This window comes from Mycteria americana, chromosome 7 (assembly GCF_035582795.1).
Source record: "Mycteria americana isolate JAX WOST 10 ecotype Jacksonville Zoo and Gardens chromosome 7, USCA_MyAme_1.0, whole genome shotgun sequence".
NCBI classification, from domain to species: domain Eukaryota; kingdom Metazoa; phylum Chordata; class Aves; order Ciconiiformes; family Ciconiidae; genus Mycteria; species Mycteria americana.
In genome coordinates, this window is record NC_134371.1 from 17,846,812 (window position 1) to 17,863,609 (window position 16,798).

The window sequence follows — 16,798 nt, forward strand, 5'->3', positions numbered from 1 at the left end:
GAGAAAAACACAGAAACTGAAAGCACAAAGAAAACCTAGGAAAATAAATTTCTTATGGAATGAAAGGTTGCTTACAGCTTCCAAGTACATTTCTTGATTGTGCTATGAAGAGATTTTTGCAGTTGGCTTAGTTTCTTTTCCCATTTTCCAGTCCAATACTATTCAGTTTCACAAATGAACGTGTTGACTTATGAGGAGAAATATATTAGACAAAGGCACTGATTTTTATTATAATAGTATTGTATCACCACTGATTAACCTGGAACAATCATGAGAAAAAAAAAGAGAAGCTCCTCTTGTGCTGGAAAGAATAAGAAGTGACAAGGGTTACTTTTCCCAGATTTTTAAATAGGCTTAAAAAGCTAACACTGCAGTTGAGAAAACTACTTTTAGTGTGACAAACTATCATTGATTAATACTGTTTGTAATTACTCTTCTGCTTATATAGAGTGTCTGCGCATGTCCAAGAGTGTTTTTAATGTTCAGACTCGCTCCCTCTGTTACCTATTCACAATATTCTAAGCTGTTTCATGTTTTTACTAACCTTATCCTTAAATTTCAGTCCCTCAAAAATGTAGAGAATTTTGAATGAAATTTTTGCTTAATTAAATGGTAGACATTGCTGAAAATAATTCATTGTGTTGTAGGATTTGCTAGTGAATTATAATCTCAAGCCATGTAAAGAGCTCATTGGAATTTTAAAATCAGTTAAAATATGGTCCCCTGGAAGACTGATACATACTAGGGCACATAAAATAATCAGTCTAATGATTTTATATTAAAATAATAATAAATCATAATTGATTTATATTATATCATATATTATATATTAATATATAGCATAATATATTTTATATTAGATATTATAATTATAAATTATTTATATTAAAATAATCAGTCTAATGATTGCTCAGGGCAATCCCAAGCTCAAATACAGGCTGGGCAGAGAATGGATTGAAAGCAGCCATTCTGAGGAGAAGGACTTGGAGGTGTCGGTTGATGAGAAGCTCAACATGACCCGGCAGTGTGCACTTGCAGCCCAGAAGGCCAACCGTATCCTGGGCTGCATCAAAAGAAGCGTGGCCAGCAGGTCAAGGGAGGTGATTCTCCCACTCTACTCTTCTCTGGTGAGACCCCACCTGGAGTACTGCATTCGGCTCTGGGGCTCCCAACATAAGAAGGACATGGACCTGTTGGAGCAAGTCCAGAGGAGGGCCACAAACATGATCAGAGGGCTGGAGCACTTTTCCTATGAAGACAGGCTGAGAGAGTTGGGGTTGTTCAGCCTGGAGAAGAGAAGGCTCCAGGAAAACCTTTTAGCAGCCTTCCAGGTACCTGAAGGGGGCCTACAAGAAAGCTGGAAAAGGACTTTTTACAAGGACATATAGTGATAGGACAAGGTGTAAGGGCTTTAAACTGAAAGAGGGTAGATTTAGATTCATAAGGAAGAAATTCTTCACTATGAGGGTGGTGAGGCACTGGAACAGGTCGCCCAGAGAAGTTATGGATGACCCATCCATGGAAGTGTTCAAGGCCAGGTTGGATGGGGCTTTGAGCAACCTAGTCTAGTGGAAGGTGTCCCTGCCCGTGGCAGGGGGGTTAGAACTAGATGATCTTTAAGGTCCCTTCCAACCCAAAACATTCTATGATTCTGTGATTCTATATGTGATATCTAGCTTTAAAAAAAAACAAAACAAAAAACCCCAAAAAAACAAAAAACAAAACTCTGGTAAAATGTTGTTAGTGTTACAGAAGTAGAATAGAATAATAAAGTACTGTCCTAAGATGAAATAAATTCCTGTCAGATTTGCTACCTGATTTTTCATTTAATTCTTCACTATGTAGGATTATAAGCTCATTTCAAAAAGAAATTTAATTTCCCTTGACTGTGGAAAGCAATTAAGTCTCAAAAGATGTTAAAAACTGATCTGTTGACTTGACAGAAGTTGTTTTGATTGAGTTCCTTATTTGTAATCGTAAAGATGACTGGTAGATGTTTACATGTTAAACAAAGAATTTTACTACCAGGGCAGTAAACAAATGTATGCCAACTGAAAGCTGCTAATACTGTTAGGAAGAAGGAAATAATATCATAACACTCTGTAGGGTTTTAGTTTTGAAGGGTATTTGAAGATCTTTAATATAGAGATTTTTGCATAAAATTAGTTCAGAAGAATTGCTCTTATATGCTATGGGTTCACTTATGTAGAAAACTAGCACTTGAACTAAGATCAAGAAATTAATTTATGACTGGATATACTTGGGACAGTGTTTTGCATTAGAGACTGTGATCCCTAAACATCTGTGATACTTAGGGATGCCTCAAAAAACTCTCACATCTGTAGAAAGGAAAGGTAGAAACTTCAGGGACAAAGCAAGGTTACATTCAAGTGAATCATTCATTTACAGGAAATATCTCCTTCCAATAATTTATCATTTTCAGCAGAAAAAGTTTCTCATTTCAAGACTTCAGGTGAGAAGTTTAATTTCTAAGAAAAAGAATTTTAAAATACCCAAATTCTCCCTTCATTAGTCTTTGATTTAAAACGCCAGACCAGTATTTATATTTTTCTGTATTCTGATCAGTAGGTATCATTTATCTTGTAGTTGGGGAAATCATGTCTTCTTGTTATTTCATCTGCACAAAACAGCACGGATTTCACTGTTTCACTGTTGAAAGGGTTTCCCTTGTGTTAGTATTGTGTTTTGATTACTAATATAACCTGACTGGAAGTTTTTTGGTGTGATCCCTTCAAAGGGGATGGAGCAGTTCCTCCCTATGCCCTGGTACACGCATCACTCATCAAGAGCAGCAAACAGACTGTGGAAAAGGTGCTGGTGTGGGGAGCGGAGCCCCCAGCTCTCGCTCCCTGAGCATCAGAGACGTGCAAAAGGAAACTGCCTCACGTGTGAGCCCAGATAAGGATATTCTGACAACAACTGTCCTCTGTGGTTGAAAAGCAGACACAGCAATAAGCCCTAGCAATAGGCTGCTTCAGGGCACCAGTGGTTGTAATGGAATAAGGTGAATGACAGAACAAAACTGGCACATGAATGAAAAGATTTGACCTCTGCCTTAGCCACCAAAAGAGAACGGAAAAGTACAACTTTGGCGGTTTGTCTTAGCTGTTGTTATTAACACATTCTGTGCAATGACCTTCCAATCCAAAGACATTTCATGTATCTTTAGCACTTCTTTTTTTTAAACTCTTGACATTTCAAGCATAGAAAATAGATTTACCTTCACAAGGTTTGCTGAAGCACAGCTATTTCTGAGCTATATGAACTCCCTTACCTTTGGTCATATTGATAACCACAAGGCTCTTCTCTATTAGAAGTTACTATGGTTACAGCTGAACTGAAGATGTGAGTTGCACTGCTGTTGTTATTGATAAAATTGGATATTTATCAGAAAGAGCAGTTTCTGTTTCTCATAAAATCAAAGGATTTTGCATTAAGAAGCATAATTTATAAATACAGCAAGGTAATACATTTTATACCCTGGTTATATAAGACTGTTTATAAAGATGTTTTTAATTAAAATATTTTTATGCTTTCTTCTTATTCACCACTGAACTAATCTGTGAGTGGCATGACTGATTAGTAAGGAAAGGAGACTATAATTAAAATTGGAATTGTTATTTTTAGAGAAAAATGGATAGGAAATATAAGTGAGATTTCTCTCATCTTATTTCCTTCCCGTTTGATACTGCCCTCCTAAAAGCACTTAGGCCTATGAGCTATGAAAGATATTAATAGTGCTAGTCAGAAGATTGAGGTACAATAATACCAGTACTTTATATAATGGTCTCATTTATTTTCTGAGCTTCCTTATTCTTTTCAAACATAACAGCAAAGAAGTATTGGATAGAGTTAGCTTAGGGATTGTTGTAGTTTGCTGATATTTCAGTTATACATACTTTTTACACGAATTAATAACAAGCCAATTTGTTTCCACATATGTCAAAAGATATCTTTCACAAACCGGCTCTACAGACACTTGTTCTGACTTGGGTACAACCAAAATCATGCTAGGCTTAACATCTAACAGATGTTACCTCACTCCAGGAACTCAAGGAAGAAGCGATCAGATTTCTGTTGGCACAAGTACTGAGAAAATCTTAGATGCTTCATTATTTCAGGCTTCCCATCGCTGAATTTTTTAATGAAGTTCACAGCCCTTTCTGAGTCAGGAGCTCTGATGCATGTTTTTTTCTATTTGTGTCAGTTTTCTACTGCCACAAAAGATGTTTGTTTGCTGTCCCCCAGTTACCTGTCCTTCTAGCCACCTAGTTCTTTACCTATTTCTATCTCTGGCCTCGTATGCTTAGGTTGAAATAAGAGATGAAGAGATGCTGTGTACTTTAATGAAAAGTAGTTTGGTATTTTTATAATACATACTGTAGCTAATTAATTATACAAGTCTTTGAGTAGTTACCACACAAAAACCAAGCCCTACTTACTGTTCCTCAAAAGTGTCTTCAGAAAGCCAGAGAGGCCATACTTACTGCAATGTGGTATCTATGATCTTTACTTAGATATGAAAGTTCTCACAGATTAGATATGTTGCAGTTGCATATGATAGCAAATACTGAATTTTTAAATCAATTCTCTTGAGTTTTAAAGTCATCCATCAGACAAAACATGATGTGACTACTTTGGACAATGATGACTATTCATAGAATATTATTCTATCCAGAGAGTAATTTAAATTAACTTTCTTCGATAGCAGAGTCCCTTTTAATATGCCCATTCTGAACTATACCAATAGATTCTCGTAATTAATGAAGGCAAATGTGATCTTGAGGAAATGACTAGACGGTGGATGGCAAAACAAAATGAAAATGTTTTATTGAACTCTTAAACGGGGTGGATGTGCTAAAGATTATGCAGTTCTCTGTTCTTATGCAGATGCTATTTAACATTTTCATTAACAAGCTGGCTAATGCAATAGAGGACGCTTCTTTAATGTATAATACTATGCTGAGAGGAGATTGCAAACGCTTTGAAGGACACGATTAGAACTCAATATGATTCTTGCAATGATTTAAAATCAACAACACTTAGAAATAATTAACTTCATAGATAGAATATAAGAAATGAGCATTCACTGCTGAAAAGGATTTCAAGTTTACATCCTGAAAATGAGTCATCAGTACCAATACATAGCAAAAAAAGGAAACTAGGATTTATTAACATATGTTCTACGGCATCTTTTCACTCCATTTCTTGACAGCAAGTGTCAACTACAGCACGTGGATCTGATTTTGGGCACTGTATTTCAAGAAAGACATGGACTGATTAGAAATGATTAGAGGGCTAGAAAACATTACTGAAAGGAGAAGATTGAAAGAAGTGAGTCAGTTTAGGGAGGAGATATCTGAAATGAGTCTTTGAATAGGCAAAATGTTGCTGGAAAGAAAAAGGGAATAAACGTGACAAATTATTCATGTCTCATTAGGCTAGGAATGGAAATTACAGACTTGAAGAGCAGGAGAGGAGATTTAGGTTAGACATTCAGGAATAACTGCATTTATAAATTGCATGAATACTGAAGAGCGGGTTAGTCTCCCTTGGGATATGTGGAACCAGCATCACTTCAGTTCTTTAAAAACAGATCAGATAAATATCTGTCAGCAGTGGTATGGCTGAAGCTTGCTGTGTCTTGGGCCAGACGAACATAGGGACAGAGCAGATACTGGTAGTGGTCTTCCTCCAGAGACCAGAATTCTTCAGTCAGGGACAGGCAATGCTGTAAAAGAAGATCCAATAACCTCCATTGGGAATGGGAGAAACATTTGAAATGGAAGATACTTTCTGAGAACTGGGTGAACTGGGGAGTCTGTTCCAGAAGAGGCAATTGATGCATCGCTGTGTTGCTTGCTTTATTTTGCTTTCATTTGAAAAGATTTTAAGTGAGATTTTTGGGGGAGAGATGGGAGAGAAAGCAAGAAGAGAAAGCTGCTGTTTTCTTAGGAGGCAAGAGAAAGGAGAGGAATGTGTAGGCATCTGTCTAATTGGCTTGGCCTGCTACACATACATACCAACAGTACATTGGACTTTGATTACTATTTTCTTTTCCTTCTATCATTATCACAGGGACTATTAATGTGAGCCCAAACTAATTAGCTAATAAGCAAAAGCTGGAAGTGGCAAATAGTTTTAGAAAACAAGTCTGTTGTTATGCCAATGACATCAAAGAATGGGAGACTAAATTGGGTCCACATTTAGCACATTAAGGAGCGTGGCTAGTCAAGCAAAAACCTGAATATAGATATTGGTGAACCAAGAAAATATCTTTTGCCAATAGAAATTCTTCCTACACTTTTGAGGTATTCTGGGGAAAGAACTCTTCCTAGTTTAAACTAGAACTGCACTAGGAGTAGATGGGTGAAGTTACCAGGATGGTTAAATATAACTACCTAATTTAAATATAGCTATATCAGCAAATGTTCAGCTACACACATCTCCTAAATTGTCTTCTGTAGAATAACACGTCCAAAATTCTTCCAAGATAACACATTAACAGAGATCACTGACATAAAATCTCACAGGAGAACTGAGAATCTATTTTGGGTTTATAAACTGATTTTTAGATTACACAGATATTTAAATACCATTTCGAAAATCTTATCAGTAATTATTTCAAAATTCCAAGAAACATTATTAAGACAAAGCATAATCACCTGTTCATGTTTTTGTGTGAATTATCAGCAGTCATCTCAATGTAAAAGTATATAATTTTCATTTCTGAAATGTCAGATGTTAACGTGGCATCCCAGAGGCACTCCTAATCTTTGGGATTCCTGGGCTATGAGGATTGAGTCAATTGCATGATTACGTGCTAGAATGAGCACCAGTGAAGCAGTGACTTACCGTGTAATTTTTAAACATATAAATAATTGGAGGCCTTTACGTTAAATTCTGTTTGAGAAGAGAAAGTTGTGCTTCATCCATGCAAAGAGAGAATAATAATATCAACACAGAACATAGACAGCCGCCTTCATTTGGATCTTATAGAGTGCTAGGTAGATCTTGGGAAGGATTGTGATCCCCCATTTACAGGTAAGGAAACTGAGGCATAAACCAACTAAGGAGTCCTTTAATATCTATAGGAGTTAATTACCTGAATATAAGCCAAGTGTCTAAATGCCCTTGATGATGTGTGTCTAAATGATTTGCCCAACTTCAATTAAAATTCAACACAGTTTTTTTCTATTGAACTGGTAAGCTAAAAAGCAAATATAGCATATAACTTAGGGAGAAGGAAGGGACTTAAATTAATGATACGCTGAAGGAACCTTAAAATGGGTTACAAGTATCAGATATCCTGATCTGGATGAGAGGGCTTCATGACTACAGATATGCTACACTTAGGTGAAAGTGATTACGCTGCTGGTGGGACAGGGTATAAGGTTATTATGCACGTTCCTCAGTGAACATGCATAACAGATGGATAAGTGTTATTATATCCTTCTTAAAATAGGTAAACTGCTACTCTCATCACACACAAAGTCTATGGCAAAACCCAAGTCTTTTCAGCACCCTTATTTCTCCCTGATCACAAGATCAAAGATCTTTATGCACAGTAAAATATGCTGTGACATTTTCACTTATGCATGATGCTCTGTGTGAGAAGGAGAGTTTCTTCCTAACTCAGCTGAAGCACCAAAACTCATAGACTTGCTGGATTTAAGGATCTTATATACTTCAGTTGATCCCTTTTAACTTATCGTTATCCACTTAGGTAATAAATAGGACAGGGTTTCTCAAAACCCGTATTCTGACATTGCTTTATTTCTTGAACTGCCGGAGGAATATGAAAATAACAAACTCACTTTGCTTTGTCTCCATACAGTGACAGTCCTTGCTATTTTCCATGAGCTGCATGTGGATACAGATTTGTACACATTCCTGTTTGGAGAGAGTGTCCTAAATGATGCTGTGGCTATCGTGCTGACATAGTAAGTACGCTCACCTCCATTCTTTACTTGGTGAGATAATTACAAGCTTTAACTGCTGATACAATTCTCACTGATACAATTTGTGCAAGTATAGGTATAACGTTTGAAGATTTCATTACCGAGAAGTAGTTCTGGAGTTGTTCTTTGTTTGTTAAACACCAGAATTCCACTATTGATAATAGCAACTGTGTATCCAGAATGCAATTTTAGTTCATTTTCTTCAATCTAGAAAGCAGTATATTCTGTAAAATGTGTAAATTTAATTTAATATGATTTCTTTTCTCATCTAAACAGGATATCTTGAAAAAATAATGCTGAGTGAGCACCTAGGACATAGGACAACTATAAAATTAGAGACAGGTTCTCTTTATTTTTTACAATCTATTATTTTCCAAGGCTAAAACCACAAAGTGGTACACAGTAGCTCAGTTTATCTACTTCTGCCTATTGAATCTGACAGAGCTTCAGCTGATAATATTATCTTAAACTTATATATAGCCTTTTTATTCCCAGGAATCCTCAAACAGATCACAAATGATGGGCCAAAATCACACAAGTATGTGCTGTCCTAAAAACACAGAAGCTAAGTACATGATTAACAGGATCTCAAGTTAACTCCACTCTACATGTATTATATGCTTCCTGGAGCTTTGCTGGAAATACAAATAATCCTCTCAGATAATCTTAAAAGTAACAGAACTCTGCAAAATCAAATTCAGTTTTCCAGAATGCTTGAAGATGCTTCACAGTAAGCCCCAATTCAGTGCCACCTTTCTCCTTAAAATACAGTTCCTTGAACTGTACTCTGAACTATCCTTCGGAAAAACAGACTTTTACGGAGTTTACAGTCATTAAAAAATGAGCTTTATATTTTGTCTGAAACTCCATGGAGAAACTTATAATAGTTGAATTGCAAAAAAAACTGTTTTGAAAACAAAATTGTTTCACAATACAAAAAATTAGTATTCCTATTCAATGTATCATTCTCAGTCAATTATAAGTCTAGTTAGATTCACCTACACTTAAGTCCTCACATTGTTTTTAGAGCAAGAGTAATATTTTCAAACTCTGTCAAGTGTCTGAGCACAGCATTTCATGATTAGAGGCAGCATGGCTGTCACATTCAGTGACTGCGGTTGGGATGTGTCACTTAGCAGAGCATTTAGTACATCAGGGAATAAAATGCGCAAAAGGAAAACTAAGCAAAGAATAGAAACCTCAGTAGAGAGAACAGATAGAAAAGCATTAAAGCAGCTATTACAATTAGAAAGAAGCATGTAGGTGACAGAAAGTCTGAGATTCTTTTGTTCTCTCACTTGGCTTTGTTTAATAAAGGCCTAGGCATTTATAGCTCATTTAGACTCTGCATCTGTTAGTGCAAGGTTCCTATAGACTGTGGAACAGTTAGGCTACAAGCAGCTCAAGGAGACCCAAAATATTTTAAGTGTCTGTAGTTTTCAGTCACTGTAATGTCAAAGCACATGGAACTCTTCAAAGGTGCAACTCAACTGCAAAGCAAACCTAGAAAGAAAAGTACTGTCAGATAGTACATGATTCATGAGTTTCTAACCTCTACTCTTCCTAGTACTCAGGTCTAGGTTATGCCCCTCAGTCTGCACATGGATACAGAAATCTATAGGAAGGATGCCTGATGCAAATGCTGGGTATCTCCTTCTCATGTTTGCTTTGCTGTACGTGGGAGATTACAACTCTTTTTTACTATAGAATCTCTTGTCACTGGAAAGCTAGTGTATTTTTCTATATATTCAGTGACTGATACCTTGATTTCTGTAATATATTTAATCATTTGTAGAGACTGAAGAGAATGTATGACATCATCAGTTTCACATTTCATTAATTTCTGGCTTAAATAATCAGCTTCTGCACAAATACAACGTTTCTGCAACCTAACATGATCTTCCTTCCTGTAGCATTTCAAGTAAAGTTACCCGGTTAATAACGTCAGCTTCAGTGCATTAACACCCCACTAAACCAAACTGAGTTTAAATGAAGAATATTATTTTTCTGTCACTAGAAAAGAATAGCTAACACATACTACTTTTCCGGATGGTGCAAACACAACATGTTCATAATTACAGTAAGGGGGGACTATTTAAAAAGGTTGAGAATAATGTTTACAAATCTGGAAAAGCAATAAGAAGTCATTTTCTACACTATGTAATGGTAAACAGAAAATGGAATAAGAGAATACACAGTACCTTTCATCAACTAACAGAATAACCAAGTTAATGTCTGCAGGAGTGACTCACTGCAGGAAAGGGAGGAAGAGAAAAGATGGAAGGCCCTTATGGCTGGCTGTGGCAATTTGGCAAGGTGAAGGTAGCATGGCTGTCTGCCAACAAGGCTTTATATTGATATCTCTCTTTTCCTTCAGATTCTCCCTCCAACCTCTATTTTTCCTGTACTGTTTATCATTTAGTTTAAGAAGGACCGCAGCAGAACCAGCTACCCCTACATTTTTCATATGGATTTAATATGAATTGAATCATATGGATTTAATAAGTGACATGATCTGTGTGTTGCTGCAACAGGATGTACAGACACAGTGGCCAATTGCCCTCAGAAAATACTGATCAAGCACACAAGTTCTCCTGGCCAAATTAGCAACTCTCCTCTCGGCCATGTTGCCATACCAAACACCTGGGTGTTTGTGATAATTGCAATATTTCATTTATACTGTGCTATTTTAAGATAATCCGTGCAGGAGGGATCACTGTGAATCGAATTGACAGTAGTGGCTGCAGAAATGCTGACAAGCTTTTGTGCATCTGGGAGAGCTCATACACACAAAGGCCTCTATAAGCAAGGGTATTGTAGATGTAACAAGGATTTTCTCCTATATAAGTAACTTGCAGAGTTGCTTACAACTTTTCATTATTCAGACAAAAGTCTGCTTTTAATAGAAAGTCTGTGAGAATTCTCACAGAAAATAAACATTTTGGAAGAAAATGAGGACTTAAATATTCAAAATGAGTAATTTTTAAGCCTGTTTTATATCAAGGATTCAAGATATTTAAGAAAAATAATGACAGAGCCCTACAAGACAATACTTATTAGATGACTAAACACGTCTGCTTTTACCCAGAAGAACTTACATGATTAATTATGCCACGAATATTTCCTACATACTTTGTTTTCCAGGAAATTGACTTGACACCTGTGTCAGCTTTCTATGTCTATTTACAGCATAAGCTGTATCTGTAGAAGTATTTTATATATGCTAACATTAACACAAACAAATAAAACATATGTAGGACAAATAAGATATCTGAGCTTCTTCTGAGTGTGTTTAAATATGCTTATAGTCTTGATGATCACAGATTGTTTCACTATTTGGAATTTAATTTTAGACAACAGATTATGGCAACCTTTTACGAAAAGATCTTTCCAATCATATTTTTACAATTTTTAAGAAAGAAATCATTCTCAATTCTTCAGATACATTGTATTTCATCACCAAGAAGTTTACCTGAGTTTATTCTGTAGCTTCCAGAATGAAAGAATATAATTTAAGATTATGTTTCTTGTATCGCTGTATCATAATACATACTGCATAATGACTTCTTTTGCTTTCTTGGAGGTTGGTCTAAGATGTAGTGAATATTTTCATAAAAGATTCCAGATTATAGCTTTTTTACCGTTGTTTGTATCCTCTTAACTCCTGGGTTTTCAACTTTTTCAGCTTTTTTGCAAAAATATTAACAACAAAATTTAGCTTACAAATGTTCCAGCACACGTAAAGCTCTTCTCTTAGCTATAAATTTAACCTTCTGCCATCCAATTCCCTGAACATCATAAAGCAGCAGTTTGTTCAGCTTCGGATATGCATAGGCATTCATGCTATAGGGCGCAACATTCAAGGTGATCTATTTCATTCATAGATTTCAGCCCCAGGAATGTTTATCATTGCTTAGGCTTGTAGATAGTACTTTACAGACAAATACAATGGACTGTCTGTGTACTTAGGCACCTACTAGCTGTGGATCACATTCTAAAGATCAAAATTGAGAAACATCCCAGTAATTTCAGTTGGAGTTGTGTGTGATGAAGACTGTAGAATCAGGCTGAAAATTAATAATTTATGGATACTTCTCAGCAAATAAGATTAACCTCTTATTTCACTTTCATTCTTTTTTCATTGTTCTGTCTTCATACGATATATCACTTGTGGAAGAAAACATCCACATATATTCTGAGTGCACCTGCTGTAGGTTTGGACTTGGCATAGTTTTTGCACATTTGCAGAGAAATTTGATGAAGGAAGTGTGGAAGAAGTTGTAGAAAAAGCACTGAATAGCTTGAGATGTGACCTAAAAGTAGCTGAACAGGTTATTAGCATTGAGACAGTATATTTGGCAGAGCTATTTAATCTTTCTCATGCTGAGTGCTCAGTGAGTGCAGGATATGGAAAGCAGTAATGAATACTGATATGTGTTCCCTGCTAACAAATTTTCTAAGAGAACATTACACGAGAGATGTTTCCATTGTAGTCAATGTCGGAAGTGTTACGTGTCTTTCACATCATTATGTGAAAGCCATGACTTAATTTCTCTGCCGGCTCTGTACCATTGCGCTCAGTGGGCCTGATGAGTTCCATCCCCTTCCTAGACCAGATGATAGTGTGGAAGTCACATGAGCAGCAGGGACATCAACATAGAGCAGTGTCTTTCACAAGTAATCAAAACAAGTGAGTGGCAGCCAGGGGACACAGGACACGTGACATTGTGACATGTGTGAAATGTGGCAAGGAATGGATTTACTAGCTCTGTTATATGCAATCAAGAACAGTTTGATACAGGAATGAAGTGGAAATCCTGGAGATAAAAAGCATGGTTGAGGATCACATGGCAGTGAAGCCAGAGGACACAGAAACTAGCTGACATATGAAATGAAGACCTCCCATATCAAAATGCTAATTGCCCTTGAAGGCTTAGAAGTACAGATATTTCTGGGCAGAGGAAAGTAATACTGCAAGCACAGTTTTCTTGTGAAGTTTGGCTTACCATTTTTAAGTAAAGTACCTGGTATGTAAAGGAAGAAATTATAAGCTTGGAGGTTCAGAAGAAGGTGAAGAGGAAAGTAAACAAAAATACTGGATTGTTTTGAAATGGATATCCTGCCTCTTTTGTAAAGTATCTATTAGTTGTTTAGATCCCACAAAGTTCATTCATGCCTATTAGCAAAAATTAGGTAATGGAATGCCCAGATTTTGGCACAGCAGGCTGTAAGGCTCCCTTTGCAAAAGTCTAGGACCAGCACCGAAAAGCTAAATTCTTAGAACTAGGTAAGAACTGGAAGTGTAACAGATCCTATTATTGTATGACCCCTTGCTGAAAAGAACAGTATTTGTTGGTGTGATGCATATTGCCACTGATGCTCACAGATGCAATATTGTTTCAGGAATTCAGTGAGCCTCTATTGGCCAGATAAGATGGTCTGGAATAAATAGGTAACATTCCTTTTTTTTTCCTTTTTTTTTTTTTCTTTTGTTTTTGCCCCCCAAAAATCTGTGCTGGTAGAAGGGTACTGCAACCCGCTTCTATGTAATAAGCTTCTATGGATTGGTTCAAAGATTTACCAAGCAGTTTACCATGATGAAGAAATTTCATTTTCCAAGGTTCTTGGAATAGAATTTTTCTCTAACAATAGATATATTTCAAGTCCATTTTTCATGATCTGGCTACTGCATATGACACCATATCTGTGCTTGATAAATTAACTGTCCATAGAATCCAGACCCCTTTTTAGTAGTTTAAAAGGCTTGAAATTTATGACAAATAGTTTGGAGATTGCCCATTTCATCTTGCTTTTGTCTTTCTTTCTTGAGCGTAAACAGAGGTTATCTGCTACAGTAGCATAAAGTATAAAGGAGGAATTCTAATTATTCAGTGTGTTTGTGATAACAGGGCATAGTATTGAGGGGAAAAGGGGCAGGATAAATTGGTAAAGGTGGTGGTCAGCTTTGGTATGCCCAGTGAGGAAATCCCTTATAAAAGTGGTTTCATGGCTCCTCTTAAGTATTTCCAGAATGGACATGAACCAACACGTTATAGCATACCTCTTCTCTGCTCAAAAGACTTTCATTCTAGTCTAGTAGTACCTTATACAAGTTAATATCATGCTCAAACCATTCTTTCTTGGCAGAAGTTCTCCTGGAAGCTTGTATGGGGCTTTCTAAAATAACACAGCAAAGGTAACTGAGACAAATTTATTGAAAAACAGTATCCATTTCCAGGGAAAATAACTCAGGAGCCAGAGTTCAGTTCAGTTTGTGCTGAGCACCCTGTAAGGCTGACATTTCTCAGACAGTGATCCCCATAATTGCCTTAGGAAGTCAAGAGAATTCCTTCTGTCACACTGGTGATTCTTACTGATAGGTACAGTCATGATATTACTAATTTTAGTTCAGTTCAGATCTCTTCAAAATATAAGAAACTCTTTTGATTAAATGGATCTGAAATAGAAAATTAACAAGAACCTTTAAACCTTTCTAGTTTTAGTTATTTGTTTACCTGTATTTTTATTACTTCTGTGGTTTTAATTCTGTTATTATGTCATTAAACTTGAAGGTAGTTTACACAGGAGTAAAATGTGAACAGAGACTGAAGAAACAGCCATTTGACAAACACCAAATATAGGTACAAATATTCAGTTTATGTTTCACTTAACTTGGTCATTGGCCCAATGAGGTAACTATCCATTATCTGCAAGTGTTACTTTCCTACTTTTCACAATTTCTAATTGTGACTCCTTGTTTATTATATATTAAAATCAGCAGTTCTATAAAGGACATGAAAAGATATTGTAACTATGCTGCTGAATAATGAAGTTGGGAGCTGGGATTTGCAGGAAATAATATCAGCTTTGAAAACTATGATGGGTGTCTCCTTGACACATATCTCAGTAGATGTGAGGCTCCCTTTACGATTACTTTAAGCTTTCTTCTTTTGTCATGGACTGTCTCTAATTTGGATCCTTTGCCCTTCCATTTTTGGAGAATTATTCTGTATAGATTTTGCCACACTTTGATCCCTGAACCCACTGAATAACAACTTTTGCAAAGGAAAGACAGCTGAGTGCTCTCATCTATCTTTCCCTTAAACTGCATTTGTAGTCAGAAAGTGGCCTTTAAAAGTGATGTCGTGGGCTTCCATACGTACTATCTCAAAACCTTTTGTATCCTGTGTAGTCAATTAAGAAGCAAAGACTTTCCTATCAGCTGATACTTTGTCTTTGTTTCACTTTCCTCCTCATCTGTCGGTAACTGGGAGTTCATTCAGTCTGAGAATATGGTGAAGTCTGTCAGCCTGTATCCCATACCTCCTGCTGAGATTTATTAGGCACTGTCAGTAACTAGCAAAAAATGATTGCTTCAGTATTGAGTCATCACATGAAAAAAGAATGTTTGTTTTTCTATTGCCCTTGTATTTTTAGGCATTTTTTTAACCATGTATTCACGCAATTTCTCAGTGTCTTTTACTATACTATTTCAGCCACTACAGCGAAACAGAAACTCATTTAAGTTCTGTTTATTTCCAACACGTATCTGAGTGCAGACAAGATGTTATTCACACGTCCTAGGCATATCAGTATGTAAGTAGTAGTGTAAAAAAGAAACTTCTATTCATAAGTGGGCCCTTATGCACACACAATTAATAGCTTTAGTGTACACATAAAACTGTTCAGCCTATGTACTTCTTATTCACAAGTGTATAAGCCTCATTCCTTGCCAACTATTCTAGAAAGTATGCACAGAGACACATCCAGCCAAAGAAGAAAAGAGGGAAATACAAACACCTGTGCCATCAGACAAAAAGGTAAAAAGGATTAACACATGCAACATTTTCCTGCTTAAAGAAAATAGGTGGCATATAGATTTCTAAGGAAGAGATGGTGAAATGGGGATGAAAGAGAAAGTAAAAAATTGAACTGATGAAAGCAACAAATGGAGATTGTGAAGGCATGGCTAGAAAAAAGAAGCAAGAGTGAGAAAAGACAAGACACAGTGAGAAACCAAGATATGGCATACTGTGTAAATACAGATCATGACAGTGATACATAAACCTGTAGCTAGGACTCTTTAGAGGGAAGAAAAGCTTGTTTACTCATAGGGATGCAGAGGAAAACCTGATTATTTTTCTCTGGTGCAATTTTGCAGTTTTATGTTGTTTTGTTAGGTATATCTATGTTCTAAATCCTTAAGCAGTACATCAAAATGCGCTCCTGAACCGTAAAGAAACTGTGAAAAGTATCGGAATTAGGACAGCCAGTTCTAAAGAGTGGTGCACTACAATCAGGTAATGAATCTCAATTCAGAAAATGATTGAGATCCTGCCAGAAACACAGGGAGTTGCCCCCAGACCCTTTCTTAGTAGCTGTCTTTACGTAAATTGATTTGGCAGAACTGGAGGAACTGAGGCTTCTATGAGCTCAGTTTGAGCAGTGCCAGGCTTAGATGGGTGGTTGCCTTTGCAAAACCTGACCCAGAAGTTGCAGATCAAAGCGAGACCAGCACTGGACCACAACAGGCATAGGAAGAGTTGCTCCATGTTACTGACTTGCATGACTTTGAATCTTTGACAAAGATTTAGGGATTTCAATGACTGTTAGCTACAGTTCTGGACAAATGACTAACTGGATCTCTGGAGTCAGCCATAGCCTCATTCCAGAGAAATACTATTTGTGATTTTATTCCCACAAAGATTCCTGAGGAGGGATGACTGTAACACTGTGGAGGGGAATAAAATAGAATTACCTGAAAACCTGAAAGAAAGCAAAATGCTGGATGGAAGCTCAGCCCAAACATTTCACTT

At 36.6% G+C, this 16,798-nt stretch overlaps 1 protein-coding gene across 2 annotated transcripts in view; it reads left to right on the forward strand.

Annotated features, from left to right (window-relative positions):
* SLC9A9 (solute carrier family 9 member A9) overlaps positions 1-16,798 on the forward strand; it is a 250,212-nt gene that overhangs the window by 86,534 nt on the left and 146,880 nt on the right. For both annotated transcript variants that reach the window (XM_075507217.1, XM_075507218.1), the window contains exon 10: positions 7,859-7,964. In XM_075507217.1, coding sequence (XP_075363332.1) covers positions 7,859-7,964 — 106 coding nt within the window. The remainder of the gene's footprint in view (positions 1-7,858; positions 7,965-16,798) is intronic.